Source organism: Thamnophis sirtalis, unplaced genomic scaffold (genome assembly GCF_051295495.1).
Source record: "Thamnophis sirtalis isolate CommonGarterSnake01/CBP01778 unplaced genomic scaffold, rThaSir2_p1.2 scaffold_4, whole genome shotgun sequence".
NCBI lineage: Eukaryota > Metazoa > Chordata > Lepidosauria > Squamata > Natricidae > Thamnophis > Thamnophis sirtalis.
In genome coordinates, this window is record NW_028261384.1 from 104,147,833 (window position 1) to 104,175,158 (window position 27,326).

General features: G+C 40.8%; 1 protein-coding gene across 6 annotated transcripts in view; it reads right to left on the minus strand.

Moving 5' to 3' along the window:
* Positions 1–5,419: 5,419 nt before the first annotated feature.
* The window catches only part of HDAC5 (histone deacetylase 5), a 162,465-nt gene continuing 140,558 nt past the window's right edge, over positions 5,420–27,326 (minus strand). For all 6 annotated transcript variants that reach the window (XM_087713641.1, XM_087713640.1, XM_087713643.1 and 3 more), the window contains 13 exons: positions 27,118–27,251; positions 24,596–24,716; positions 24,201–24,250; positions 22,686–22,793; positions 22,529–22,584; positions 21,801–21,888; positions 20,988–21,107; positions 20,110–20,207; positions 19,115–19,233; positions 18,208–18,341; positions 12,228–12,312; positions 11,114–11,267; positions 5,420–10,592 (listed from right to left, as the gene is read on the minus strand). In XM_087713641.1, coding sequence (XP_087569767.1) covers positions 10,553–10,592; positions 11,114–11,267; positions 12,228–12,312; positions 18,208–18,341; positions 19,115–19,233; positions 20,110–20,207; positions 20,988–21,107; positions 21,801–21,888; positions 22,529–22,584; positions 22,686–22,793; positions 24,201–24,250; positions 24,596–24,716; positions 27,118–27,251 — 1,307 coding nt within the window. In that variant the 3' untranslated portion in view covers positions 5,420–10,552. The remainder of the gene's footprint in view (positions 10,593–11,113; positions 11,268–12,227; positions 12,313–18,207; positions 18,342–19,114; positions 19,234–20,109; positions 20,208–20,987; positions 21,108–21,800; positions 21,889–22,528; positions 22,585–22,685; positions 22,794–24,200; positions 24,251–24,595; positions 24,717–27,117; positions 27,252–27,326) is intronic.

Below are 27,326 nucleotides of genomic sequence, written 5' to 3' on the forward strand. Positions count from 1 at the left end.
TGGCCATTTTCAGGCTATTTTGGGGGCTGTTTTCAGGCCATTTCTGACCCGAAAACAGCCCAAAAAACAGGTATGTGTGCACCAGCCAACTGGTCTTCGGGTTTCTGGTATTGGTTTGGTTTATTGGATTTATATTTCAGCAGGCACACATGCATTCACACGCACAAGCGTTCTGGTTTGGGCACTTGGTGCTGAAAAGGTTTGCCCTAGTCATCTCTCACTTGGATTATTGTAATGGGTTCTATGTGGGGCTACCCTTGAAAAGTATTTGGTATGCAGTGGCATATGTAGTTTTGGAGGCTCCAAGGATGGCACATGCAACACCATTTCGTGAGCTGTGCTGGCTGCTACTCTGCCTCTGTGTACAACTCAAGGTTATTACCTTTACCCTTTTTACCACGGCTCCTGGATATCTGCAGAACTGTCTTTTCCCCAATGGAATCGGACTACCCCACTCATGCTGGCAGAAGATGCCTACTGCAAATCCCATGAGTTAAGGAATTTCAGCAGCTGGGATAAAAGAGAAAAGCCTTTTCTGCCATATCTTGTCATAGAAAATAAGATCTTCCTGTTCCTGTTTAGCCTTAAGGAAAAGCCTTAAGGCTATGCTGGCTGGCATGGGGTCCTGAAGGCAAAGCTATGGGCTGGAGGAGATGGTTGGTGCACTATCAAAGAAGGCACTCCCACCTCTACTCCAAATCGGTAGGTTCTTTTTTTAGTTTGAATTTTTACTAATTTTAATCCATTTTTATAATTGTCTGGATATTTATTTTATCCCACTGTAGGCCACCCAGTTGCCTTGAACCACAAGACGGGCTGCAATTTAACAATATATCAAAAAGTCGTTAGATTTAGATTCCTGGATTCTTCCTATTAATAATACAACCCTATGCATGTCTACTCAGAAGTAAGCTCCACTGCCCTTGTTTCTAGGTAGTTGTATATGGAATTGCAGCCTAACATGGTGTTGAACTTTAAATGACTTAAAGCATACAATAATTCTAGGATTATGTATTTTTTTTCTTAACATATTTTTACCTGGAATGGGCCCTGGTAAACCAGCACTATATAACTTTAGGTATAAAGGTATATTTTAGAGTGAATGAGTGTGTGTGTGAGAGAGGGAGGGGGGAGGGAAAGAGAGATTGAAGATTAATTGAAGATTACTCACATCTGTGCTACTTGCTTCCCCATTAAGCCCTCCCACAGCGTCAGCACGCAAAATTGCCTATAAAAGTTTGGCTGTGGAAACAGTTGGGCGTGGGGAGGAAAAAGGAGGGTGTGTCTTTGTGGGTGGAAGTAAAGCAACCTAGAAGCAGCTACAAGCTACTTTTCGCTAGGAGTTCTCACAAGAAATAATAGTAGGCATAATATGAATAGCTGTGAAGGTGAATATGCAAGTGCTTATGTCTGTTCTCTAGGAACTGAGTTGTTATGGGCTCTTTTGTGTCTTCAGCCGAGTAACTAAATTGAGTATAGTTAAAAGAATTTGATAAAGGTGAGATATCCCTAAAAATACGGGATATCCAAAACAAGTAAGAATAACTACGGTACGCAAGTGGCATTTGGATAGGTGGGATAGGCTCAGATACAAGGAATTCACTAAATATGAAAAGAAAACAAACCTTAGCTGCAAAAGGAAGTTTGATGCTTGCAGAGTTCAAACGTTGTTGATAATAGCCAACATTCTGGCTGAAGAAACCAGAAGCTCACTAGAGCCTTCTCCCAAACAAACAGAGATGGAAAAGGCAGGAGGGGAAGATTCTCCTTAGACATACTTTGGTAAAGACAGCTATCTACTTGTGCCTGCTTTCAAGCCAAAAAAAGAAAGACCAGCCAGAAAGGGGTCAGTGTTACAGAAATGTTGAAGCAGCAGCAAGAGGAAAAGCTTTAGTTAAAAAAATAGTAGCTTTGGAGGGAGACAGAGAGAAAAGGAGACTTGAATGGGAAAAGAGTGAAAGAGAAGCAAGAAGAGTTTTATGGGGCTGAAAGAGTTACTCAAAGGAATCCAGTCACCAGAAAGGACAGTCACCTCTACAGTTTTAGGATTTACAGAGCAGAGAGGCGATCCCAAAGCTATAAAGACCTTAGCTGCAAAAGGAAGTTTGATCCTTGCAGAGTTCAAACGTTGTTGATAATAGCCAACATTCTGGCTGAAGAAACCAGAAGCTCACTAGAGCCTTCTCCCAAACAAACAGAGATGGAAAAGGCAGGAGGGGAAGATTCTCCTTAGACATACTTTGGTAAAGACAGCTATCTACTTGTGCCTGCTTTCAAGCCAAAAAAAGAAAGACCAGCCAGAAAGGGGTCAGTGTTACAGAAATGTTGAAGCAGCAGCAAGAGGAAAAGCTTTAGTTAAAAAAATAGTAGCTTTGGAGGGAGACAGAGAGAAAAGGAGACTTGAATGGGAAAAGAGTGAAAGAGAAGCAAGAAGAGTTTTATGGGGCTGAAAGAGTTACTCAAAGGAATCCAGTCACCAGAAGGGACAGTCACCTCTACAGTTTTAGGATTTACAGAGCAGAGAGGCGATCCCAAAGCTATAAAGACCTTAAGAAAAAGAGGCTTATTTTACTATGTTTGAAATTGTTGCTACTACTTGTGTGACCAGATTAGCCCTGTGTTTAACAGAAAAGCTCTAAGGACTTATAGTAGCCTTCCTGCTAGGGAACTGATTATTACAATACTAAAGAGTTAATCTTATCCAGGTATGATGCAACTCCTTAAACCTATTGGCAGAGGTGAATTGTGGAGAAAAATAATAGAAAATGGTTGAGGCCAGATGAAAGAAGCAAAGAAAAGGTTTAATTTTAGGAGAATTTTACAAGCATTCTCTAGAAAAATAAGATTTGGGGTGGAAGAACACAACCTAGAAATGGGTCGACAGCAGGAGGCTGAGGATTAACTGGCAAAAAAAGTTGTGAGGATACAGATACAAAAATAGAAATAATTTTTTTCTGTTCTAGAAAATAGGGACCATAAAGAGCTGGAAAGGTTAAGGAAAAATGTGTAAAAAAAAGCCTTTAGCTCTTGCTCAAGTGAAAGGCAGGCTTTGGGAAGCTAGAGAGACTCATAGTTGTTACAATTCTAAGAAAAGTGGACATTTGTCAAAACGTCAAGCTAGAGGGAAAAATGTGTGCAGTAAATGTAAGCACCTCTGATGAAGAATGATTCTAGCAAAAATTAATGAGTTTAATTAAAGGCCTAGTAGATACTGGGAGTAGAGAGATATTAGTATGCTCTCATTTAGTTAAAAAAAGACAGAATCTATGGGAAAAGAACCTCTTATCAATGTGTTTGGGCAGACTAAGATGTTCCTATTGGTGTAAAATTAGGCCCAAGCCCTAACCCTAACTTTCTGTGTAACCTAGTTAGTAATTGGAAGACATGTTCTACTTACTAGGGGTTAGACCTAGATTTAAAAAATCACTTTTTTAAAATAAAAAGATAGTGGGAGTACAAAAGGGAGACCAAATGGTTGTTGGTTACCAGTGGAAAAGGAGGGAAGCTGGGAAACAATACCCAGATTCCAACAATCAGGGTTGCTGTTCCAGATTAGGCTATATCCATATACAAGAAACAAATCACACAAATAGTTCCTCAGGAATGTTGTGTGGCTATATTGAAACTAACCCACTAAAAGCCATGGTCTGGACATCTGGGTAGAGATTGGACACATTCAAATATTAGATCTTGTTAGTCAGTTGTTTGTAAAGCTATGACATGTAGATCCTACCCTGTTTGTCAATTATTGTAACCAAAAGGCAAAAATAATAAATTTCCAGTGGAAAAGGTGCCTTTAATCCCAGTTCCTTAAAAAAAAAAAGCCCTGGACATTGCAAGCCCTCTTCCACAATCCAGTATAGACAACAAATATATCCTAGATGTCTGTGATTATGCAATTTGGTATCCTGAAGCAATTCCTTTAAAAAATGGGACAGCAAAAGAATTGCTGAGGAGCTGGTCAATAACCTTAGCAGAGTAGGAAATTCCTCAGGCCATGGGGTTTAGCTTATTTGAGTTACTTTTAAGAGTTTTAGACATTATTAAGGCTGAGATGAAAAATTGGAAAGCTTATAGAATTTAATAGAATATATACTAATGCACAGGAATAAATTAAAAGCTCTAGGACACATTGCCCAGAAACATTTATAAACAGACAAGGAAGGACAGAAGGAACACCATGATGAGGGTTTAAAGTCAAAGGCGCTTAATACAGAAGACCAAGTACTGTTGTTATTACCTGGTAAAGAAAACAAATTACAGACCAAGTATCAGGGTATCTACACAGTAGAGGGTAGTGGGGTATTATGAAAAGTTAATACCTCATTTTTCTACTGTGGTTCAACCCCTTGGGGACCTAAGAAAGACAAAAACCCCAAGGGTGAAGTGGACCAAAGAATGCCAGTAGACATTTGATAAACAATGCTGTGAGTGGGAAAGCAGTACTGAAAGGGGCAGATTTTTCTAACTCTTCGTTTTACAAATAGATAACTTCTAACATAGGCTTAGGTGTTGGTGCTCATCCAAAGCCATGAAGGGGTGGACTCTCCTGTGATCCACCTTCCAATGAAGCTCTCTCCAAGAGAACAAAAATACAGCACCATTGAAAAAGTCTAAGCACTATATGGGCAATCAATGCTCTGCATGTTTGTTTGTGCAGTTGGGGCTTCACCATAATAACCATGAAATACCCATAGAACTGCCATAAATGAGAAATACCAATTCATGGTTATCCAGATGGTATCTTCTATTATAACCTTATTTGCCTCAATATCATACATGGAGTGAGACGGCAGAATGCCATCATTGATTTCCCATTGTTGCATGCCAAGAATTAAATACTTGGAATTTGCATGCGCTTTAGGGATATTAAAGAACCACTCATCAGACTGGCTGAGGGAATTCTGGGAATTGAAGTCCATACATCTTAAGTTTAAAAAACACTGGTTAGTTCAAACCTCTGACCTTCAGTTGTGTGCACTACAAATCCAAAAGTAATGGGAAATATAGTCCAACATATTGTTACATGCCAAGAATTAAATACTTGGAATTTGCATGTGCTTTAGGGATATTAAAGACCCACTCATCAGAATGGCTGAGGGAATTCTGGGAATTGAAGTCCATACATCTTAAGTTTAAAAAACACTGGTTAGTCCAAACCTCTGACCTTCAGTTGTGTGCACTACAAATCCAAAAGTAATGGGAAATATAGTCCAACATACTTAGAGGACACCCGGATGGAGAAAGCTACTCCAAAGAAATAGAGAGATTGGTCTGGCTCAGGATACTGCTGACATGTTAGAATTCTTTTCCATTGGGGTTCAGTTAAGTCAGAAAACTGAAGATGATACACACATCAAAAAAAGGAGGAGGGAAAAAAAGCAAGATAGCTCCACACATTGATTTTTACCACAGAAGATTGCCAGAAACGATTTTATTTACACAAGGACAAACATTGCAACATCTTACAAAATACTCAACTGAAAATTGTATTCAGAGCAAGAGAGACAGAAAGCAAGGGGAAAAAAAAATCTACAGATATAGTCCACATGTGGGGCATCTTGCCATCGGAGGGGGGCTGGTTAGAAGGGAGGAAATAGACGAAAGAAGTCCTAATTCCTCTCAACGATAACCATCCCTACGACAGTTTAATACTTCGTGGAATTGGAGCTGTAGCACAAAGTTGTTCAATGCTGGTGTCCTAAGGACTAATGGCTTTTCAAAAATAGTTGCTGTTCTTGGCCAGAACTTGGTTTCTTTCTCCCTCCTCCCCATCCACCCCCCCCTCAAAAAACTTCAAGATGAAAAATATGAAAACAATGGTTAATGGAGATTTTTTCTGTCCCCCACCTCACCTAAACAAAGAGGTGGTAGGAACAAATGTAGATGTAACAAAGCTTAATAGTGGAACTACCATTTCCCAATTGTAAGTTTTATGAATACATGGATATATTTACCTGTAGTCTTTTTTATTTTAGGTAGAGTGATTTGTATCATTGCAGTGGAAGAGCTTTTGTGTCATTTATCATGATTATGAATCTGTTAAGTGGAAAAATGGTAGTGGAGAGTAATATATTTTTATACTTAAGCCACTGGATAATTAGCTTGGCCCACTGAATGTAAGCTGCATTTTTATAGAAATTGATTTAATGGACATTGAAAAGCCTGCAGTGTATTCTAGGGTGAGAGACTATTTCCAACAACCCTGGTAATGCACACACAAATTCATGGGTTACCCTATGGCACACACAAATGGGAGCCTGACGGTTTCTATGCTCTTGTGTAGGAGTGGGCAAACAGCCAGAAGCCAGCAATCAGCCTACTGCAAGTCTCTAGGACTGCCTAATGCCCATAAATCAAATGCAGCAACACTTGTTAAGATGCATACATGAATGTACAAATAAACGAAATATCTGCATCTCCTGTGTGGACAAAGGAAAAGTATCAGCATTTTAAAGGAGTAATAAAGTTCATTCTATACAGAAAGGAAATCTTCTGGAGAGTTGATGCTTCAAGTCCCATCAGTTCTGATCTTTTTCAGGCTTAGAACTCACAGGATGTCTGCCTCAAATTATCCTGGGCAGCTAGAACTATAAGCCCAAAATTTTTCATGTCAGAAATCTTTACTTACAGAATCATAGAAATGCCTTCGATGAGCATTATCTGTGTCAAGCCAATGAGCTACCTTGAAAATTCAAAATACTCTTTGGGACGGTGCCCAATTGGGTTATCTATTGTTTTCACTACAACTTAGGTTACAATCCTGTCTACAGTTACTGGTGAATAAGCCCTATCTAATTCAACAATGTTTCCTTCTGTGTAAACATGCATAGGATTGTGCTGATTTACTTTATTCAATTTAGTATAATGAAATCCATAGACAAAATATTTGCCCCTTTTTTAAGGCAGCAAAAAAGACAAAGGGTCTCAGCCTTGCCCAAGAAAAAAAAGGTCATTTTGGAATTTGAAGAAACTTCTCCACAGAATATAAGTGCAATCTCTCTAAGTCAAGGAATCAGATGTGAAATTATGGGATGGAATGACTGGCACTGAAGATGAATAGCTTTGGACAATTGGACAAGAGCCACAGCAGATCATCTGACCTATTAATCATTCCCCCCTTATCAGAAAGGCCTTCCCCAGTCCTGGTGCCTTCCAAACATGCTGGATTTCAGTTCTGATAATAGTCAAGCCATGTTGGCTGAAGGATTAGGTGAACTAAAAGTTCAATACATCTGAAAGTCCCAGATTAAAAATACGGTTTTTCATTACTGAGTTACACCTAATGAGTGCTCCATATTTGGCGAAGCATAATTTAAAGACAAGTATAGATGCAAAATGACAGCTATTTTTTGAGCATTTGAAAAGTTGCTTATCTCTGCTATAACCATGAATCACATCTTACAAACCACAATGTCATCTTCATACACTGCATTCAACCAAAACCAAATACACCGGAGTACAACTTACTACGATGTGTGAACTGAGTTGCAGTGTGAATGGCAAAGGCACTTGCTTTAGTTGTGTTAATGTAAGCAGAAGGCTGCATAATGCATGCTACTGAGTTACAGAGATGATATGGAGGGATGGAAGAGTTGTGGTGCGTCCTACTCAAGTCTCCTGGTTTCTATCATTAGTAACCACATTTATTTTGCTGCTTTTCTATTTGGTGTAAAATTTGGTGTAATCTGAGAATGATGACATGTAGCCCATTCCGAGCCTGATGTCCCCTCTGGTCTACAGAAGATAAAAACTGAAGTCCAACACATTTGAAGAATATCCAAAAGGCTTCTGTAATTAACACTATAGGTGGTACTGGTGTTTTACATCACCCAGATACCTTTCCCAGCAAATATATAATTTACTGCTTCTCATTTCCCATGAAACTTGGTTTTCCTTACTATTCCTCACTTCCAAATATACACTTGTATATATTGGCTTAAAAAAAAAGTAATGAAATTCAGAAATGGTAAGAGCTAAATGATAAGGATCACTGATGCCTTCTGTATTGAATGGTCCAGTTTGATCATGATAATTTTAAATATCCAAAACATAGTATGAGGGAATAGTACATTACAGTACCTAGCAGTGCTCAGTCTGCCACAAGTAGATCTTGGTGGGACAAAGTGTGCATTACCAAGTTGATGTGGGAAGTCTCCAACCCTCCTTATATCTCTCTCCAAGCAGAAAGCTTTTGACTAATGTGATGAAAAGAAGCTATCTTCAGGCATGCACTGTTAATGGTTGGCAATTGATGCTCTTGAAACAGTGGTCTTCATTGCCACAGGAGGAAAAACAGGAAAGAAAACAGAACATAGCACTGTCAAGACACGACATTCTACTCATCATGACTATAAGAATAATTATAGGAAAATCTGGAAAGAAGTATCACTCACACATGCACATAATGGAACGTTTGGGAGGACTAAACCTGAACAAATGCAGGAATCCTTAAAATAGACCCTGGCAAGGTTTCCATACGTGCAGCTAAAAATGTCACAGCCTTACATTCTACACAATTACCCCCTCCCGAGTGCCTCCCCCTCCCAGACACAGCTTAGAAATCCCACAGCCCTGGTTAGTGAAAACAGTATCAAGCCCCATCTTTTCCTTTGTTTCATTATCCCTGCTATCAGCTTTCCAAAGGAAAGGAGAGTTGGTACGCGTTAAAAAAATACTATTAAATAATACATCTGTAATAAAATTATATACCTTTTTTTCTTTATATCCATTTCTTTTAAAAGCTAAAATTGCTCTGTTTCTATTTCCCCCCCCCCCTTTTTGGCTGGTGAAGTAACAGCAAAGAATTCTCTCCTTTTTCTTTTTCTTTGTTTTTTTCTTTATGAATGGACAAACTTTCATCAAAACAGAGTTTGTACAAGTGATACAAGAAATCAAATTATTTACAATAAATGACAAGGAGTCTTTCAAACAATGACAGAGTGGAGGAGGAAGAAAAATAGCGAAAAAAGAGAATGTCAAAGCATTGGTCATGAAACAGTCCACCATATGCAAAACTTTTGTTACAAAAAGGATTTTATGACACACAGAGTGATCCAACTAAGGAGGTCCATCCTTGTAAATAGGCTTGCACGCATATATCGCATATATCGCTTGACAGATTGAGAACTGCAGGCATAAACAGGACACATAATTCAGATGTGCAAATCAAAGCACAGCTGAGTGATGATGCAGTCACACAGAACTGCGCTGTGTTGGAAGTGAATTAATGCTCATCCACAATGATCCACAGGCTGGTGAGATATTCATGGTTTCTTTGAACACGCCTGGTGCAGGATCAGGGCCAAAACATGCATTGAGGCTGGGGATATATATGTGATTCCTTTCTGTCTTTATGTAGGATAATTGTTAATTAGATGGCAAATCAAAAAGGGATAGGACTGAGGAGGGATGGTGAAAAAATGAACTTACAGAGAAATTAAGGCATTAACAAAAATGACTTAAAGGCACACTTTTTCCCCTTTCTCCCCACCGTGGGAGCTTTTTCTAGAGCTTAAACCAGAACTATACAAATTGAGAAACAGCTTAGAGCTGAGATGACTAGGCAACAAAGGTAGCATTAAATCCAAATATCCATGAATCTATTTTGGGGGTAGGAAAGAGAATGAAAACATTAAAAATTGCAAAATCAGGGGAAAAGGCATTTTGAAAATTCAGGGCTTGGGGGGGGGGGGGGAGGATGGGAGGATTTTCAACCCCAACTCATTTGCAAATAACCCAGAAGAAAGGAATGCTGTTTCAGGATCAGATTTAGGAAGAGGTGAAGTGGGCAAGTCTCGTTCAATGCAAACCGGTAATATGGATGGCCTGCCTAGGACAGTAGAACCTCTGGGGCTCTGTGCTGCATAGGAAAATTCTCCTGTTCTAGACTCTAAAATGCAAGAGGCAGCTGTGGGTCCCTTTGTTCAGACTGCAATCCATTTCTCTTTCATTCCAAACAAATGAAGGAGGGAAAATTATATATATGAATATGGAAGAGGAAAGAGGAGATGAAACTGAATTACAAGAGTTGAAGATGACCAATAAAGATCATTAAATCCAACAATTCCTTGCTCAAAATGGGCATCCAGATTCAAGATTTTGATTAATTCTGAATTAGGATCCACCTGAACATTGGAAAAAATGATTTTGAGGAAAAGTTTATACTTCTTTGACACCTCTTACTAACTGTAGGTATAAGAGACAAAGAGACAGAAAACAGGTTTAGTGTCCAATGAAGGGAGGAGTGGGGAGGGAATGATATCTGAAAAAGGAATAATGGAGATGTCCACGTGAAAGCCCCCTCACCAAGTTCCTTCACAAATCTCCAAAGAGTCAGGACAAAATGGTGATGCTGGTGAGAACAAATGCTTGGAGACTGACGCGATCACGCACACACACAGAGGCTCATTTTGTCCAGTGCAACTCTTTTTTTTTCCTTTTTTTCTTTTTAATAGATAAAAAATAATAATTTTGTTGTTGTTTTAACGAACTCACAAATGACCAATTAAACCCACAGAGTGACAGCTACAGAAATTGAAGTCTTGGCACTTCACAACACTGGTTCAGCCTCCATTGGCTCTTCTACCGATCTGCAGGAAGAAGAAAGGAAAGAAGGCAAAATATAATGATTAATAGTCTCTCACTGTTATGGAAGTTAAGACAGCTGTTGGTTGTGCTGTTGATGAAATAATTTTCAAAGGCTCTTCTGATAGTAGTAGGAGCTACTACTATTTTGAATCATTAGTTCAATTCAAAGACTTTGTTCTGGGTGGAAATGAGGTCTAATGACAGTTACACCCAACCTAGAACTTTCCAAATGGGCTTTGACCATTGGTGTACTCGCTGTAATTTCTGACAAATTAAAGGACTGACACATCAACATAAAGACTAAGACAATGTTTCTCAATCTGAGCAACATTGGTTGATGCAAATCAAGAAAAGACAGGCAGTGCACCTCTTCCTACTGGATCTGGGGGTGTCTAAGTGATTCCTGCCCACCAGAAACAACGGTACACATGGTGCTGCTGGGGCAACCTGATCAGGCAGATTAGACCTAAAAAAAAAAAACCCCTCACAAACAGACCCTTGCCATCTCCCAAAATGAACCTACCTGACATCACAGTCTGCTTTTCCCTGCTCTGTGTCCACTGACAGTGATGCCATTGCACTGACAGTCTCTGCTTCTTCTGCTTCTCCCTTTTGGGCCTCCAGCAACGAACAGCCAACCATTGTTGCAGAACTTTTCAATGAATTCCAATGTTTGCCTGTGATACAATTGCCAAGCATTAGTTTAGAAATTCTAGTACTTGGTTGAATTCCTGCCTTGTCTACCTGTCTACCATTTCCAAACCCATCACACTATCAATGAAATAAACACCTCTGGGATCTTTATTGGCACACTTCTTTCTATAATCATGCCTATAATCAACAACTTGCTAGGGTCATGATTAAGGAGATTAATTAAATAAATGGCTATTATCCCTAACAAATCTTGAGTAGAACTATAAAGTTAGAACTAGCCAGTTAAGTGTAGCTTAGAGATGAGAAATATCAGGCATGTTCTCTTCTAGCATCTTAAGACTGCTGAGAAAGTAGCAAAACAAATCTGATGAGCCACAAAGCAGGACTAGGACAATAGGATGGTTGCAAACAAGATCATTTGTGCTAAAATTCAGAGAAACATCTAAATTACTGCTTCAAAATATAGTGGACGTCTCTTGTATTTTAAGCAGATGCTGGAAGGCCATTTGTTTGGGCTACTGTAGCTGTTGTTTCTAGGGAATTGAACTGGGAGGTTAATAAGCCATGTTTAAACCCTAAACGTTATGGCTCTGAATTAGACAGTAGCATCCCGGCCCCCAACCCCACATATGTTGAAATGTTTAAGGTTTTTATTTTATATCGCTAACAATTCTTTTGCTACATTAATTTTAGATTAGTTGAGAATATTGCAGATGCCAAGTTGAATATAAAGGGCAACCTGCCACTTACAAGCATGTTGCCAACCCCTGTTCTTCATACCAATATGCTGACTGGGGAAATCTGGGAATTGAAATCCATGTTCCCTAAAGTTACAAAGATGAATACGTGCTGTTTTATATTACACAGCTATAACCCTAACCTGAATGAAGAATACATCTCCAGTGCAAGCTTTTTTTTTAACAAATCTCCTTTTTCCATAATAAAACAGAACATGAAGCCAAGAGCATGCCCCAAAAACTTACTCTGGATTTCAATGACATTCTCCAATGTAGCTATGGCATTTGAATTGGGTTTTTGTTGCAACAGAGCTTGATCCAACTGTTCCAACTGAAACAAAGGAAACTCGAGTTTAGTTTTTTTGATTTCTAATCTGGATAGAAATCATAAGAAAAAATAAATAGTTTAAATAAATGGGAGCTCAAGAAAAAAAAGTGCATGTGAAAATAATTGGGGAAATGGTGTCAATTTCCCACAAAGCCTTCATATACCATTCCATCCATTTAATATTGTGAATTTATGAATTTTGTTTCTATTTAGGTGTGATTGACATTTGTTTATTTGTTTAAACATACCGTGTCCGATGCCATGTAGTGCTTTAAAAGTAATGACTAGTACCTTGAAGCGTGTCCGGAGACCAATGGGAAACCACTGCAGCTTGTGGAAGATAGGTGTAGCTGCTCCGTTCTAGAGGGCCGGAGCAGCTACAGAGAAGGCCCTCCCCCGGGGAGTCGCCAGCTGACATTGACTAGCAGATGGAATCCGGAGGAGGCCTAGTCTGTGCGATCTAATAGGTCTCTGGGAGGTAATTGGCAGGAGGTGGTCTCTCAGGTAGCCAGGTCCGATGCCATGTAGGGCTTTAAAAGTAATGACTAGTACCTTGAAGTGTGTCCAGAGGCCAATGGGAAGCCACTGCAGCTTGTGGAAGATAGGTGTAATGGGGAGATTGTTCCAGAGGGCCGGAGCAGCTACAGAGAAGGCCCTCCCCCGGGGAGTCACCAGCTGACATTGACTGGCAGATGGAATCCGGAGGAGGCCTAGTCTGTGCGATCTAATAGGTCTCTGGGAGGTAATTGACAGGAGGCGGTCTCTCAGGTAGCCAGGTCCGATGCCATGTAGGGCTTTAAAAGTAATGACTAGTACCTTGAAGCGTGTCCGGAGGCCAATGGGAAGCCACTGCAGCTTGTGGAAGATAGGTGTAACGGGGAGATCGTTCCAGAGGGCCGGAGCAGCTACAGAGAAGGCTCTCCCCCGGGGAGTCGCCAGCTGACATTGACTGGCAGATGGAATCCGGAGGAGGCCTAGTCTGTGCGATCTAATAGGTCTCTGGGAGGTAATTTGCCAGGAGGCGGTCTCACAGGTAGCCAGGTCCGATGCCATGTAGGGCTTTAAAAGTAATGACTAGTACCTTGAAGTGTGTCCGGAGGCCAATGAGAAGCCACTGCAGCTTGTGGAAGATAGGTGTAATGGGGAGATCGTTCCAGAGGGCCGGAGCAGCTACAGAGAAGGCCCTCCCCCGGGGAGTCGCCAGCTGACACTTACTGGCAGATGGAATCCGGAGGAGGCCTAGTCTGTGCGATCTAATAGGTCTCTGGGAGGTAATTGGCAGGAGGCGGTCTCTCAGGTAGCCAGGTCCGATGCCATGTAGGGCTTTAAAAGTAATGACTAGTACCTTGAAGCGTGTCCGGAGGCCAATGGGAAGCCACTGCAGCTTGTGGAAGATAGGTGTAACGGGGAGATCGTTCCAGAGGGCCGGAGCAGCTACAGAGAAGGCCCTCCCCCGGGGAGTCGCCAGCTGACATTGACTGGCAGATGGAATCCGGAGGAGGCCTAGTCTGTGCGATCTAATAGGTCTCTGGGAGGTAATTGGCAGGAGGCGGTCTCTCAGGTAGCCAGGTCCGATGCCATGTAGGGCTTTAAAAGTAATGACTAGTACCTTGAAGCGTGTCCGGAGGCCAATGGGAAGCCACTGCAGCTTGTGGAAGATAGGTGTAACGGGGAGATCGTTCCAGAGGGCCGGAGCAGCTACAGAGAAGGCCCTCCCCCGGGGAGTCGCCAGCTGACATTGACTGGCAGATGGAATCCGGAGGAGGCCTAGTCTGTGCGATCTAATAGGTCTCTGGGAGGTAATTGGCAGGACGCGGTCTCTCAGGTAGCCAGGTCCGATGCCATGTAGGGCTTTAAAAGTAATGACTAGTACCTTGAAGCGTGTCCGGAGGCCAATGGGAAGCCACTGCAGCTTGTGGAAGATAGGTGTAACGGGGAGATCGTTCCAGAGGGCCGGAGCAGCTACAGAGAAGGCCCTCCCCCGGGGAGTCGCCAGCTGACATTGACTGGCAGATGGAATCCGGAGGAGGCCTAGTCTGTGCGATCTAATAGGTCTCTGGGAGGTAATTGGCAGGAGGCGGTCTCTCAGGTAGCCAGGTCCGATGCCATGTAGGGCTTTAAAAGTAATGACTAGTACCTTGAAGCGTGTCCGGAGGCCAATGGGAAGCCACTGCAGCTTGTGGAAGATAGGTGTAACGGGGAGATCGTTCCAGAGGGCCGGAGCAGCTACAGAGAAGGCCCTCCCCCGGGGAGTCGCCAGCTGACATTGACTGGCAGATGGAATCCGGAGGAGGCCTAGTCTGTGCGATCTAATAGGTCTCTGGGAGGTAATTGGCAGGACGCGGTCTCTCAGGTAGCCAGGTCCGATGCCATGTAGGGCTTTAAAAGTAATGACTAGTACCTTGAAGCGTGTCCGGAGGCCAATGGGAAGCCACTGCAGCTTGTGGAAGATAGGTGTAACGGGGAGATCGTTCCAGAGGGCCGGAGCAGCTACAGAGAAGGCCCTCCCCCGGGGAGTCGCCAGCTGACATTGACTGGCAGATGGAATCCGGAGGAGGCCTAGTCTGTGCGATCTAATAGGTCTCTGGGAGGTAATTGGCAGGAGGCGGTCTCTCAGGTAGCCAGGTCCGATGCCATGTAGGGCTTTAAAAGTAATGACTAGTACCTTGAAGCGTGTCCGGAGGCCAATGGGAAGCCACTGCAGCTTGTGGAAGATAGGTGTAACGGGGAGATCGTTCCAGAGGGCCGGAGCAGCTACAGAGAAGGCCCTCCCCCGGGGAGTCGCCAGCTGACATTGACTGGCAGATGGAATCCGGAGGAGGCCTAGTCTGTGCGATCTAATAGGTCTCTGGGAGGTAATTGGCAGGAGGCGGTCTCTCAGGTAGCCAGGTCCGATGCCATGTAGGGCTTTAAAAGTAATGACTAGTACCTTGAAGCGTGTCCGGAGGCCAATGGGAAGCCACTGCAGCTTGTGGAAGATAGGTGTAACGGGGAGATCGTTCCAGAGGGCCGGAGCAGCTACAGAGAAGGCCCTCCCCCGGGGAGTCGCCAGCTGACATTGACTGGCAGATGGAATCCGGAGGAGGCCTAGTCTGTGCGATCTAATAGGTCTCTGGGAGGTAATTGGCAGGAGGCGGTATCTCAGGTAGCCAGGTCCGATGCCATGTAGGGCTTTAAAAGTAATGACTAGTACCTTGAAGCGTGTCCGGAGGCCAATGGGAAGCCACTGCAGCTTGTGGAAGATAGGTGTAACGGGGAGATAGTTCCAGAGGGCCGGAGCAGCTACAGAGAAGGCCCTCCCCCGGGGAGTCGCCAGCTGACATTGACTGGCAGATGGAATCCGGAGGAGGCCTACTCTGTGCGATCTAATAGGTCTCTGGGAGGTAATTGGCAGGAGGCGGTCTCTCAGGTAGCCAGGTCCGATGCCATGTAGGGCTTTAAAAGTAATGACTAGTACCTTGAAGCGTGTCCGGAGGCCAATGGGAAGCCACTGCAGCTTGTGGAAGATAGGTGTAACGGGGAGATCGTTCCAGAGGGCTGGAGCAGCTACAGAGAAGGCCCTCCCCCGGGGAGTCGCCAGCTGACATTGACTGGCAGATGGAATCCGGAGGAGGCCTAGTCTGTGCGATCTAATAGGTCTCTGGGAGGTAATTGGCAGGAGGCGGTCTCTCAGGTAGCCAGGTCCGATGCCATGTAGGGCTTTAAAAGTAATGACTAGTACCTTGAAGCGTGTCCGGAGACCAATGGGAAGCCACTGCAACTTGTGGAAGATAGGTGTAACGTGAGTGTACCTAGGTGCACCCACAATCGCTCGCGTGGCTGCATTCTGGACTAACTGGAGTCTTCGAACACTCTTTAAGGGCAGCTCCATGTAGAGCGCATTACAGTAATCCAGTCTTGAGGTGATGAGGGCGTGAGTGACATCCGAAGGGCCTCCCGGTCCAGATAGGGTCGCAATTGGTGCACCAGGCGAACCTGGGCAAATGCCCCCTGGTCGCAGCCGACAAGTGATGTTCTAATGTCAGCTGCGGATCCAGTAGGATTCCCAAATTGCGATCCCTCCCTGAGGGGCGTGTAATTTCACCCCCCAGGCTAAGAGATGGAATTGCTGGACCATCCTTGGGAGGGAGCATCAATAGCCACTCAGTCTTGTCGGGATTGAATGCAAGCTTGTTCGTTCCCATCCAAACCCTGACAGCCTCCAGGCACTGGCACATCACTTCTACCGCTTCACTGAGTTGGCACAGGGCGGACAGATACAATTGTGTATCGTCCACATATTGATGGTATTTAATCCCATGGCAGCGTATGATCTCACCCAGCGGCTTCATGTAGATGTTAAATAGGAGGGGGGACAGGACCAAACCCTGCAGCACCCCATAATTTAGGGGCCTAGGGGTCGACCTCTGCCCTCCGACCAACACCGACTGCGACCTGTCTGAGAGGTGGGAGGAGAACCACCGAAGAACGGTGCCTCCCACTCCCACCTCCCACAACCGTCGCAGAAAGATACCATTGTCGATGGTATCGAAGGCCGCTGAGAGGTCAAGGAGCACTAAGATAGAGGAATGACCCCTATCCCTGGCTCGCCAGAGATCATCGATCAGCACGACCAAAGCAGTTTCTGTGCTGTAACCAGGCCTGAAAGGAATCCAGATAATCTGAATAATATTCCCTTGGATCGCAACAATTTAAGGATGGCATTGGCATACCTTTTGTCCAGTAGCAGTATCACATTTGCAGTGGGCTCTCCTCAAGCCAGTGGCATGCATGATTACTCCTAAATACTTAAAGCTAGTCACTTGTTCTATTTTGTGGCTGTTAATGTTCCATCATCTTCCCATCATCTTGGTTTTCTGACAGATTATTTTCAGATTTTCATTACCGCAAAATATGGATGAAAATTCTCAGAGCTCTTTTGAGTCTATTGGTGTTTTGGGAATAACCACAACTGGCTGTCTGCAGGGAAATGTTCCCACAGTTTAGAAGGATGGAAATTTGGATCATTTGAATATGCCATTGTTATAGAAGCTGATAAGCAGGGGTACTGAAATGTATCCCTCTTTTATCCCCTTTTGAATTGTAACTGGTTTTGAGAGAACCCTTGCATGTTGCATCTGAATTAAGTGAAATAGCCTATAACTGCTTCATGAGGTTTCTGGATTTGGTCCTGGATACAGAATCAAAAAGTGCCTTAAGAAATCTTTTTATAAATGAAAAAATTGGAACTATTAGAGGATATTAGATATTATAAGAAAACAAATTATTTATTTTGCTTTAATGTCTCTATTTCTCCCCATACACTTCTAGAAAAGTGATATTTTTATGTTTATATCTCATAAACTCTGCACGTATATCTAAAAGAGATCTGTATTTTCCCTTCTATCCATTTTCATGACTCATTTGCTTTTTTCTCCAACCCTGATTATTAGAGGACTTCTTACATTGATCCATTTTCTAAATACAAAAATAGATATTTTGTCAATTTCAGGATCCTTGTGCAGACACCATTAAATGTCATGAATCAATTAAGTGAATGCCTTCTTCTTAAAGACATGTTCTTTCCTAAAGGATAATCCTTTTTAAGATCTTATTAGAGATTTGCTTACTAGCACGTGGGACCTATACCCACTGTGTTCAGAATATTTGTAAAGATGATGCCTTTTGCAATGCTTGAACAATTAATTTTTGTCTTGACTTTAATACTTTTAAATTACTATTTCTTAGAATATTAAGCTACCTCTGCTTTAAATAGAAAGATGCACTGGATATGCTAACCACTTTGAGTTATTTGTAAAAATAATAAAGTGGAGTACAGATGCACAAATATCTTTCGATGTTTCCATTCCAAACCTGACTGAAACTTTTCCAGCACCCTCCTCTGTTACTTGTACTCACCTCAATGCCAAGCAAGGCAGAGACACAGGCTTCAGAGGCATCACAGATGGCAGTCAGATCATGACCACCTTCTAAAGCTAGGACAACACGCCCATCTGCTAGATCCATCAGTTGTTTGGTCAGATGCCCAAAACCTACATGATCAAGAAGGAAATACGAATTAGTGATTTCTGTGTTAGTTTTTACATTGCTCTTGGCTAGAAATTGAAGAAAGTCATGGATGTCTATTGTGATGAAAAACAGTATCTTCAATATTTATGAAGACATTTATCAAGCTACTTGGAACCTGAAAGAAGGCTTAAAGAGTCTTTAAACCACTACCCAGGACCGTCTGTGCCCTGGGTTTTTAATAATGCTTGTATGAGATACACACTTCAAAAGATCAAGGAAGTGGAGAAAAATGATCTCCATGGAAAAATCATGATAAAAAGAGCTGAAGCTCTTACTATCGTAGCATCATTTAAACACATGGAGAGACTAAAGAATTTATTATTATTATTATTATTTTAAAAAACCAATCTCATTTACATATGTTATGCACCGATAATAAAAAATTATTATTATTATAGCTCAGTAACACAGCATACAAGCTTTTCTTGGCACTGCAATTAATAAGGCTGAGAAAGGCATGTGAGAAAAGCTATGACTTATAAGAGGTAAATAGCTGAATTATTGTCAATAAGACATCCTTCTATATTCATACTGGTTTTGAAATTCTAACCTGACAAATGTCTTTTGCTAAGATTAGGAAACCTATGGAGACACTGGAATCTTACTTTAGCTCCATAGAGGAACTTAACTGGGAAATCTATTCATACCTTTCCCAACTAGTCTGTGAATAGGTTTATCTATTTATAAACTAAATTTATAAAGGGACCTTGCCCCCCACCCCGTTCCTCACACTCACATTTGGCTGTGACAGAATATCCACCCAACGGGGATAAGTGTCCCTCAACAGCATCGAAGCCAGCAGAAACAAGGACCATATCTGGAGAAAACTCCTGGGCTATAGGCATCACCACAGTCCTGGAGGACACAAAACAGCTCTCAGATGTCTCTTAGGAATGGGAGGCAGGACAGCATTAACTCTGGATTAATTGTAATGTACAGATTAGGGAAATTCCAGCTATTTCAGCTTTCCTATCTGAGTCTTTGTAACTTTCTCCAATGCACTTAATTAAACTGGCCATATATTTGTAGGCAAGCCTTCCTCAACTTGGCATCATTCATAATTTTAACTTACACAGTGCATTATCAGCCTGGCTTTTGGCCTTGGAATGCTAGAAATCAGAGATGAATAGCAATCCTGGGCTATTAGAAGGTTTCGCCTAACAGTACTTAACAATTGTTAAAGTGGGAACTGTTTTAGTCTGCTAAAGCAAAACCAACAAGCAAATCTTGTGTCCCTGAATTTTATAGCATAACATGAGCATAACATGAATAAACCAATGTTCCACAAAAGTCTTTATGAGACCTGCAATAGCAATAGGCAGAGGTAGTCACCTCAAGCAACAAATGCTAAAAAGTGGCAACAGAACATAGACGGAGAAAACTGGAGCAGCGTGTCTTAGTTGTTCTAATGTAGCAACATAATGAAAAAAAACTATCCCATTGTCAGAGTTGAAGTGAGAAGGACAGCCATCTTATTTTGATCTCATTAGGAAAAGTCTTGGACTATCCCAGTTGTTAAGCACCTAAGAAATTTTTGCCTTCTAGAATTTTGCCACAAAGCAAAAGAGGAAGAAATACATTTGACAGTATTATAACACTACTGTTGTCATGTAAACGTTACTTTGCTGGCACATTCCAGGAGAAAAACAGAATGTTCTGGGCTTACCAAAACATTTTTTGTTGGGCCACCAAGCTTTACACATTCTTATGTACTGTGAATAGCAAACCTACCTGAAGGCTGTTAGATATTCCACATCGCCAATAGGGGGATCCACTCCACCAGTCCAGGCAATGTTTACATTGTAACCTACACCCATCCCACCACCAACCTGGAAGAAAAAAAGCATGGTGGTTAACAAAAGCCCTCAGCCATAGGGTTTACCATGCTGAGAACTGCCAAGATGTGGGGGGGGGGGGGGGGAAGATATGTAAGCATAAATCTCACTGAGTGGAGCCATGTGTTACCAGATTCAAGTGAGTAACAATGAATAGGAGAATTGCTGATTAATCTCCAAGGATGGCAAAGGGTGGGCAGATGGGTATAAATTTGGCTTGGGTAAACTTTACAAGCATTTAATTATCGAACAGTTATGGCATATTTTAGATAAACTATTTTTAAAAACTGTCTAGTGGATAAGGCATTAAGCTAGAAACCAGGAAACTGAGTCCTGCCTTGGGTATGGAGGTTGGTTAGATGATGTGGGCTGGTTGCATTCTCTCAGCCTAACTGACCTCACAAGGATTGTTGGTGTGGAAAAATTAGGAGAAAGTAGTATTTGGTATGTTCACACTCTGAGTTATTTACACAAATAATAAATATAAGAATATTTTAAAAAAGTTTGCAGTTTACTCACAACTTATTCAAATTCACATATTTTTGTACATAAACTTTCCTAAATTTGTATGTAGTTTTCTTAAATGTAGCAGGGTTTTTGATACATAATCTTTAAATATCAGAACCCAATTCAAGGTGGAGTTTTGTTTCATATTCCTGAAAATTTTTGGGATTAAAATATTTTAGTTTTTTAACCTACAAATTCCAAGCTGGTTCCACCTTTAGCATCTCTTGCTCTACAAATCAGATACAAAAAATAAAGGAATACACATACCTCTTCAGGAGCTCCACTCCCTGGGAAGAAATTTCCATTATCATAACGATGGAGGGAAATGTACAAAACACTGGGGTCACTGTAGAATGCCTGCTGGGTCCCATTGCCATGATGGATATCCTATCAACACGAAGTAGAACTTAAGTAGAAGAATCATGAATGCACCTTTGTAAGCTCATAAAACCATCAAATCTTATAAGATGTTGGTGTTTTCACATAATTTGCCAAAGTTCAGACATGAATGCCAAAATTTCATGGGAGATTAATATTCTCACATGTTCCCGAAGAAGTGTGCTACGTATTAGGTTCTATGACATCTCAGCTCTTAAAATAACAGTATGATGAACCTGAGCATCTGAAAGAGTTGCTGATATGCTACCTTACCTAGACAAGGCCCAAGTTAGGGTAGAGATAATGTCCAAGGAGAACGTTAAAGATTGATGTAGGAAAAGCTTCAGAAGAAATCCATGAGGTAGGACAAAGAGCCCAAAGACAAATCTTACTGTTCTGTTAAAGATGGTGCTGCTGATGACAAACTGAGTGAAATGCTCTCTGTTCTAATATTTTATTTCATTTTCTGTGACTCTTGAGAATTTCATACTCAAGAGATCAAGATTTTGAATATCAGACAGTGGACTTTGAAAAACAAGCAAGCATTCTGGATCTATTTCTTCTTTTCAAATGTGGAGGAAATTTTTACTGAGGGGATGGCAGTTATCTTTTTTGGCATGGCAGTTCGGTTAAAGGTCTTTGCTTCTTTCTAAGAGAGTAAGTGACCACTGGAGTAGAAAAGGGTGGGGGAAAACACCTTACCCAATCCACAATGAGGATTTTACTGATGGCAAGCTTTTGTTGTAGAAGCTTAGCAGCAATGGCAACAGAGTTGAAGAAGCAAAAGCCCCTAAACAAAATGAAAAGGAAAAAGGGCATTATTGGACCAGGCTAGATAAGCATATACTTTACCAGAATAGGACCTCCCTAAACCCAACATTCTCCATTACAGCAGATAGCCAGATTTCATGAAGGATATGTTCATTGGTAGAGCATGCCTAAATGATTCTAGCAGGTACTAGATTCTGTATCTCACCTCTCCAAATAATACTAGGATAAAGCCTTGCCTAAAATCCTGGAATGCTCCTGCCACTAAATGAAAGAAACAATGATACTTCGCTTTGGTGCCATGCAGCCTCTATTCTTATTTGGCCTTTAAAAAAATGCTACTTATAGTAACAGACACCACAGAATGCTGTGAAAAAGAATAATCTTATCACCTTTTATACGTCCATTTCCAAACATATTTGGGGGTATGGATGTCTTAAGTAAAGTAAGTAAATGTTTTTCATTCAGATCAAATATGCAGTATTACTCAAGAAAAAAAGAGATGGAATTTCATTTGAGAAGGCACGTAAATATGTTTTTTGAAAATCCATCTTTACTTATTCCACTTTCCCAAAAGAATTCACTTCAGAAAATGTAATATTTTAAAATTTTGCAGTAGTTAAATGTAGATATTTCCCCCTCATTTTATATTATATACTTACATGGCAGTAGACTCTTCTGCATGGTGACCTGGTGGTCGGATGACAGCATATCCATTCTAAGGATGAAAAAGTCATGTATCTTTAATAATGTGTTCATTATGATTAGCACAATCACTTTTAATGCACTTTCTGTCAATGGATTCAAAGAATAATTTACCTTAAGTTCCCCTGATGCAACTTTAAAGGCCAGCTCCAGCAAACAGCCAACAGCCATGCGGACTGCACTGGATGAATGCATCTCATTCCACACTGTGTCACTGTCAACCTGCCATGAAAGTTTATTATAGGTCACAGAAGTTTCAAAAGCTGGCCTGATTATTTCCTTCTTTGATTGCCATATTGCTTTTAGCTTAGAAATTCATACACAATACTTGTTCCTTCTATTCCCTCCCCCCCAATAACCCTGCAAGGTGGGGTCAGAAGAGTGATTGAGTCCTCCTTCTGTAGCTAAATCACAGAACTGGGATTTCCTCATTTCTAGGCCAACAGTTTAACCACTACTTCACATTCAAAATGCAGTAGATTTTGTCCTATCTAGGAAAGGCTATAGGAGATGAGGGAAGTAACCACTTGCTATTTGACAGGTAATAGGGATGATGCTGTAATGAGAAGATTTGTGTGCAGACTGTCTTTTGTGGGCTTTTCTTCCTATGCAAACAAGCCATCCAGAGTTACCTTGAGGTAAGAAGGGAAGCCTATAATTTTGTAAACAAAATAAAATAAAAATAAAACTACTACGAGTACAATGGAGTGCACACAGGATTCAGGAAAGTGACAAAGATGCCCCCTTTCCATCAGGAGTCCCTGTGGATTTTACTCCATTAGTTCTTGCCAACCGTATGGGGCAGTGCTCTTCTTCATTTCAAGTTCGTTGAGCCAGCGCTGTCCGAAGACATTTCTGCAGTCGCCAGCAGGATGTCACAAATGCAAGTAGATAAATGGTACCCATTTATCTACTCGTATTTGCATGTTATAAAACTTTAGGTGGGCATGAGATGGGGTGAGGATGAGAGCCTACTCCTTTGCATGGCTGACAAGCCCAACATTTTAACTGCTGAGCCATCACACTGCCGCAACTTGTTAATAAAATCGATTTAATAATATTGATGTTTACTCTAGTTTTACCATTTTAATTTTCATATTTTATAATTTGTATTTGAGCTGTCTTGAGTGCTGCATGGATAAAAAGGCAGGATATATATTCCATTAAAAAAAATAATAGAAAGAAATGAGAGATGCAGCTGAGGCCTCATTCATAACTTTATTGCTTGCAGGCAATAGATAATTGCTTTATAGGATTCTTGTGAGTATTCAATAGCATGTAGGAGGAAGATAAGAAACAACAAACCCAAAAGGAATGATTTTTAAAGCCATTTCAGTACAATTCAAGGATACATGAAAAGATCAAGAAGATGCAATTAAAATATTATATAGAGAACCATCTTATATCAAACTCAATCTTTTGTCCTCCAGGTTTCATATTGCAGCTCTACAGGCTTTCGAGGAGGGTCATGCCCCATCACAGATGAAAACTACATCTCTTGCTACTGACGTGAACCCTTATTCCCAGAAATTAAATAAATTGTATAGCAGAAATTAAACTTTTAAGCTGGAATATGGGAGGCTTTCATTTCCTGCCATATGATCTTCCTGGCAACCATATTTCACTCACCCCGATTCCACCACACGGGAGGACAGCATACATCTTCTGACTAAGGGGACCTTAGAGGAGAAACAAAGAAGAGAAAAGAGGGTATAAATGCCACATATATACCAGTTACATTCTATATAAGATTAATTCCTTTCCCTCACATTTTTCATAATCTTTATAAATACAGGATTCAACTGAGCAACTTTACATTCCATTACTTCTTTAGATCATAGATCAAAGAGCCCTTTCCCTTAACTTCTATATAACTTCCCCTTAAAATTGGGACTCTTCCCATTCACTGCTTCACTCATCCCACCTCCCACTGCTGGAAAATACAGTCCCTTGCCACCAAAAGTTTTCCTATCTGATACAGAAGTTTGAAAAGACAGACTTTATCAGACATTATATTAAATTACCTAGTAATTTCTTGTTGTCAAGTTTTTGCCTGTTCAAGGGGCTTGTTCCATATAGTAATGTGTGATGTTCTGAATGGACAGCTTGGATTTCATCCAATGTTGCCTTTCGACCTCGGATTCTCTAAGTAATAAAAAATAGGTGAAGACATTAGACAGAAAAATTGAAATATGAACTTTGAAAGGATTTTTAACAAGAATTCAGTCTAGTACTAGATTCTCCTATAAAACACAGATGTTTTATACTTGTGTCTATGCTTTGGTAGTAAGGTTTATTCATTTTATATTATTTTCAAGCTAAATATCTAAATTTGGTTTAACTATTAAGCTTTTCTCCATTCCAGCCTTTCCAATAGTTCATTTCAGATGAACGGTGGACAAATCTTCAACTTCACCTTCCAGAGCATTCATGAATGGCTTAAGGCCCATGTCAACATTGCAATCAAAATTCATAAGCTTGGTAATTTCCTTCAAAGGCAAAAATCAAGTATCACTTTAATATTGTTCAAAATGAAATTATTTTATGGAAAAATGAATTTTTTGTTCTGGCTTCAGAACAAAGGCTTTCTTTTTGGGCTGCCTCTTTATTCTGGTCAGGCTTTGTTTTTTGTGTAAAACCCATGGCATAGCACACATATACAGGCAAAAGCACTGCCAACCCTATAATTGAATTCCCTTTGTGCCTCACTAGGCTTTCTCTGAAATACTTGCAGGAAATCTTCCTTGACAAGTGCTTTGATAATGGCATGACCCTTGGAATATTTATCTACAACAATTGTAAGATCATTTGTACTGTCTTGCATTAAGTCAGATAACTGGTCCATTTGCCAAAATAGAGCTTTTTTTTGACTGCCAGCAGCCAAAGTTTCAGGCAAAGATTTTTTTTTATCTTTTATTACCAGAGATATTTTCATCTCTAGAGCTCATTACCATCTCTCAACAGATTTCAGTCCCTGAAATCGGTATGGAAAGCATTCACTTGCTACTAAGGTAGCCTTCCTTCCCCAATATCAGCAGCTTTAAGCTGTATGGTCATTGACTCCCAAAGTACCCCAGGTTGCATGTAATTTCTGTTTGCTGAGAAATCTTGGAATTAAAGTCAGCACATCTGGGAAGTGGCCAGATTGGGGACGTTTGTAGTTGTAGCTGAATCTAAGTTTCCTAGAGAAATATGTGAATTAACCACAAAAGCAAGGTGAATTCAAGAAAGAAAATGCATATGCCTCTAGAAAGCAAATTATCTTCTCAGTTGATAAAATCAGTTTAATCTCTTATCCCCCTTATTGTTTTTTCTCAGAATAAATCTTTTTTTAAAAATTTTCCCAAAGAATATGACAGAGCCTACATTTTAATTCCTTATCTGCCTTTTTTTAGAGTGAAGCTAGAAGGATTACTGAAAAATGTTAAAATTAATAAAACCTCAATAAAACTATATATATGGACCAAGGTTCAAAGTCAATTCACATCAAAGTAGTAGCTGTGTTTGGAATTGCATATTTTTTAAAATGTTTCCCCAATTATTGTCTGATAGTTATAATAATTACTAGACATTAAGTCACTGACTCTTAGCAATTACATTTTCTCCATGCTGTTCTGTTCCTAATCTGATCCTTTGGGTCTTCCAATGTTTCATTACTTCCATAACCAAATTTATCCATCTTCCTAAGGTATGTCTTCTTCTTGCCTTTCCTTCCACTTGGGCATTTTCATCTCAAATGGGGAGGGGGGGGGGGAGTCAACACTTTTATAAAGTCAATACACATTCCTGCATGAAAAATGTAACAAACTGTAGTACTTGAAAATTAATGGAATGGCACTGAGGAAAGATGTATATGGAACTGTTTTTCATGCAGGAATATGAGCTTTCAATTTGTACATTGGCTATTTGTTTTCAGGCTAGGTATCAAGTGTGTTGACATTCCCTGGAGTGGACTGACCTTGACCTTGCTGAAGAAATCCTGATTCTATGAAGTCTCAAAGTATTGCAGGTTATGATAGGGAAATCTGAGGTTTTATAATGTGTTTCTGAAGCAAAAATTCCAGCACTTTACGAAACCATGCAAACTGGCTTGGGCTGCTGGGAGTTGTAGTACAGTAACCTGTAATCAGAGTGGCTTTTGTTTTCAGAATTTCACTTTCTTTGGTTTTCTCTTTTGTGTTGGAAATACAGACTGATAGGTATGCTTTACATATCTTTGTTTTTTTTAAACCATCTTTTCTCTGTGGCTTGTTTCCAAAAAAATAAATTAAGTGGTAGCAAAATTGGACATTCTTGCAGCAATTTAAAGCTTAGCAAATTTATTAGGACTCAAGAAACAGAACAAACTCTGTCAAGTGCCTGATAATGTGGGCTCATCTATATTTGTATTTCTTATATTTTATGATTCCAGAAAGCTTAGATATTCCAGGATAGGCCTTCCTCTGCTGATAAAATCATTTCCCCAAATGCAGCTATTTTTTCAGCATGGCTTTGGAAGCTGTCTTACTAGCTGCTGGGGGAAAGGTTCCACTCTAAGATTTCTCACCTCGCACTTGGTTAGCAATCCTGTCTCTTGTAGTCTGGACCAAATACTTTGGATCCTCCCAGCATGTTCTGGGTGAACATTAGTGTTTCCACATGTACATTGGTGTTTCAGCATGAACGTGTCATAAACAACACCTGTGAGAAGGTGGGAAAGGAGCACAAAAGGAAGGAGAAAAAAATAAAAGGCAACCGAAATCCTGTCCAGACTTT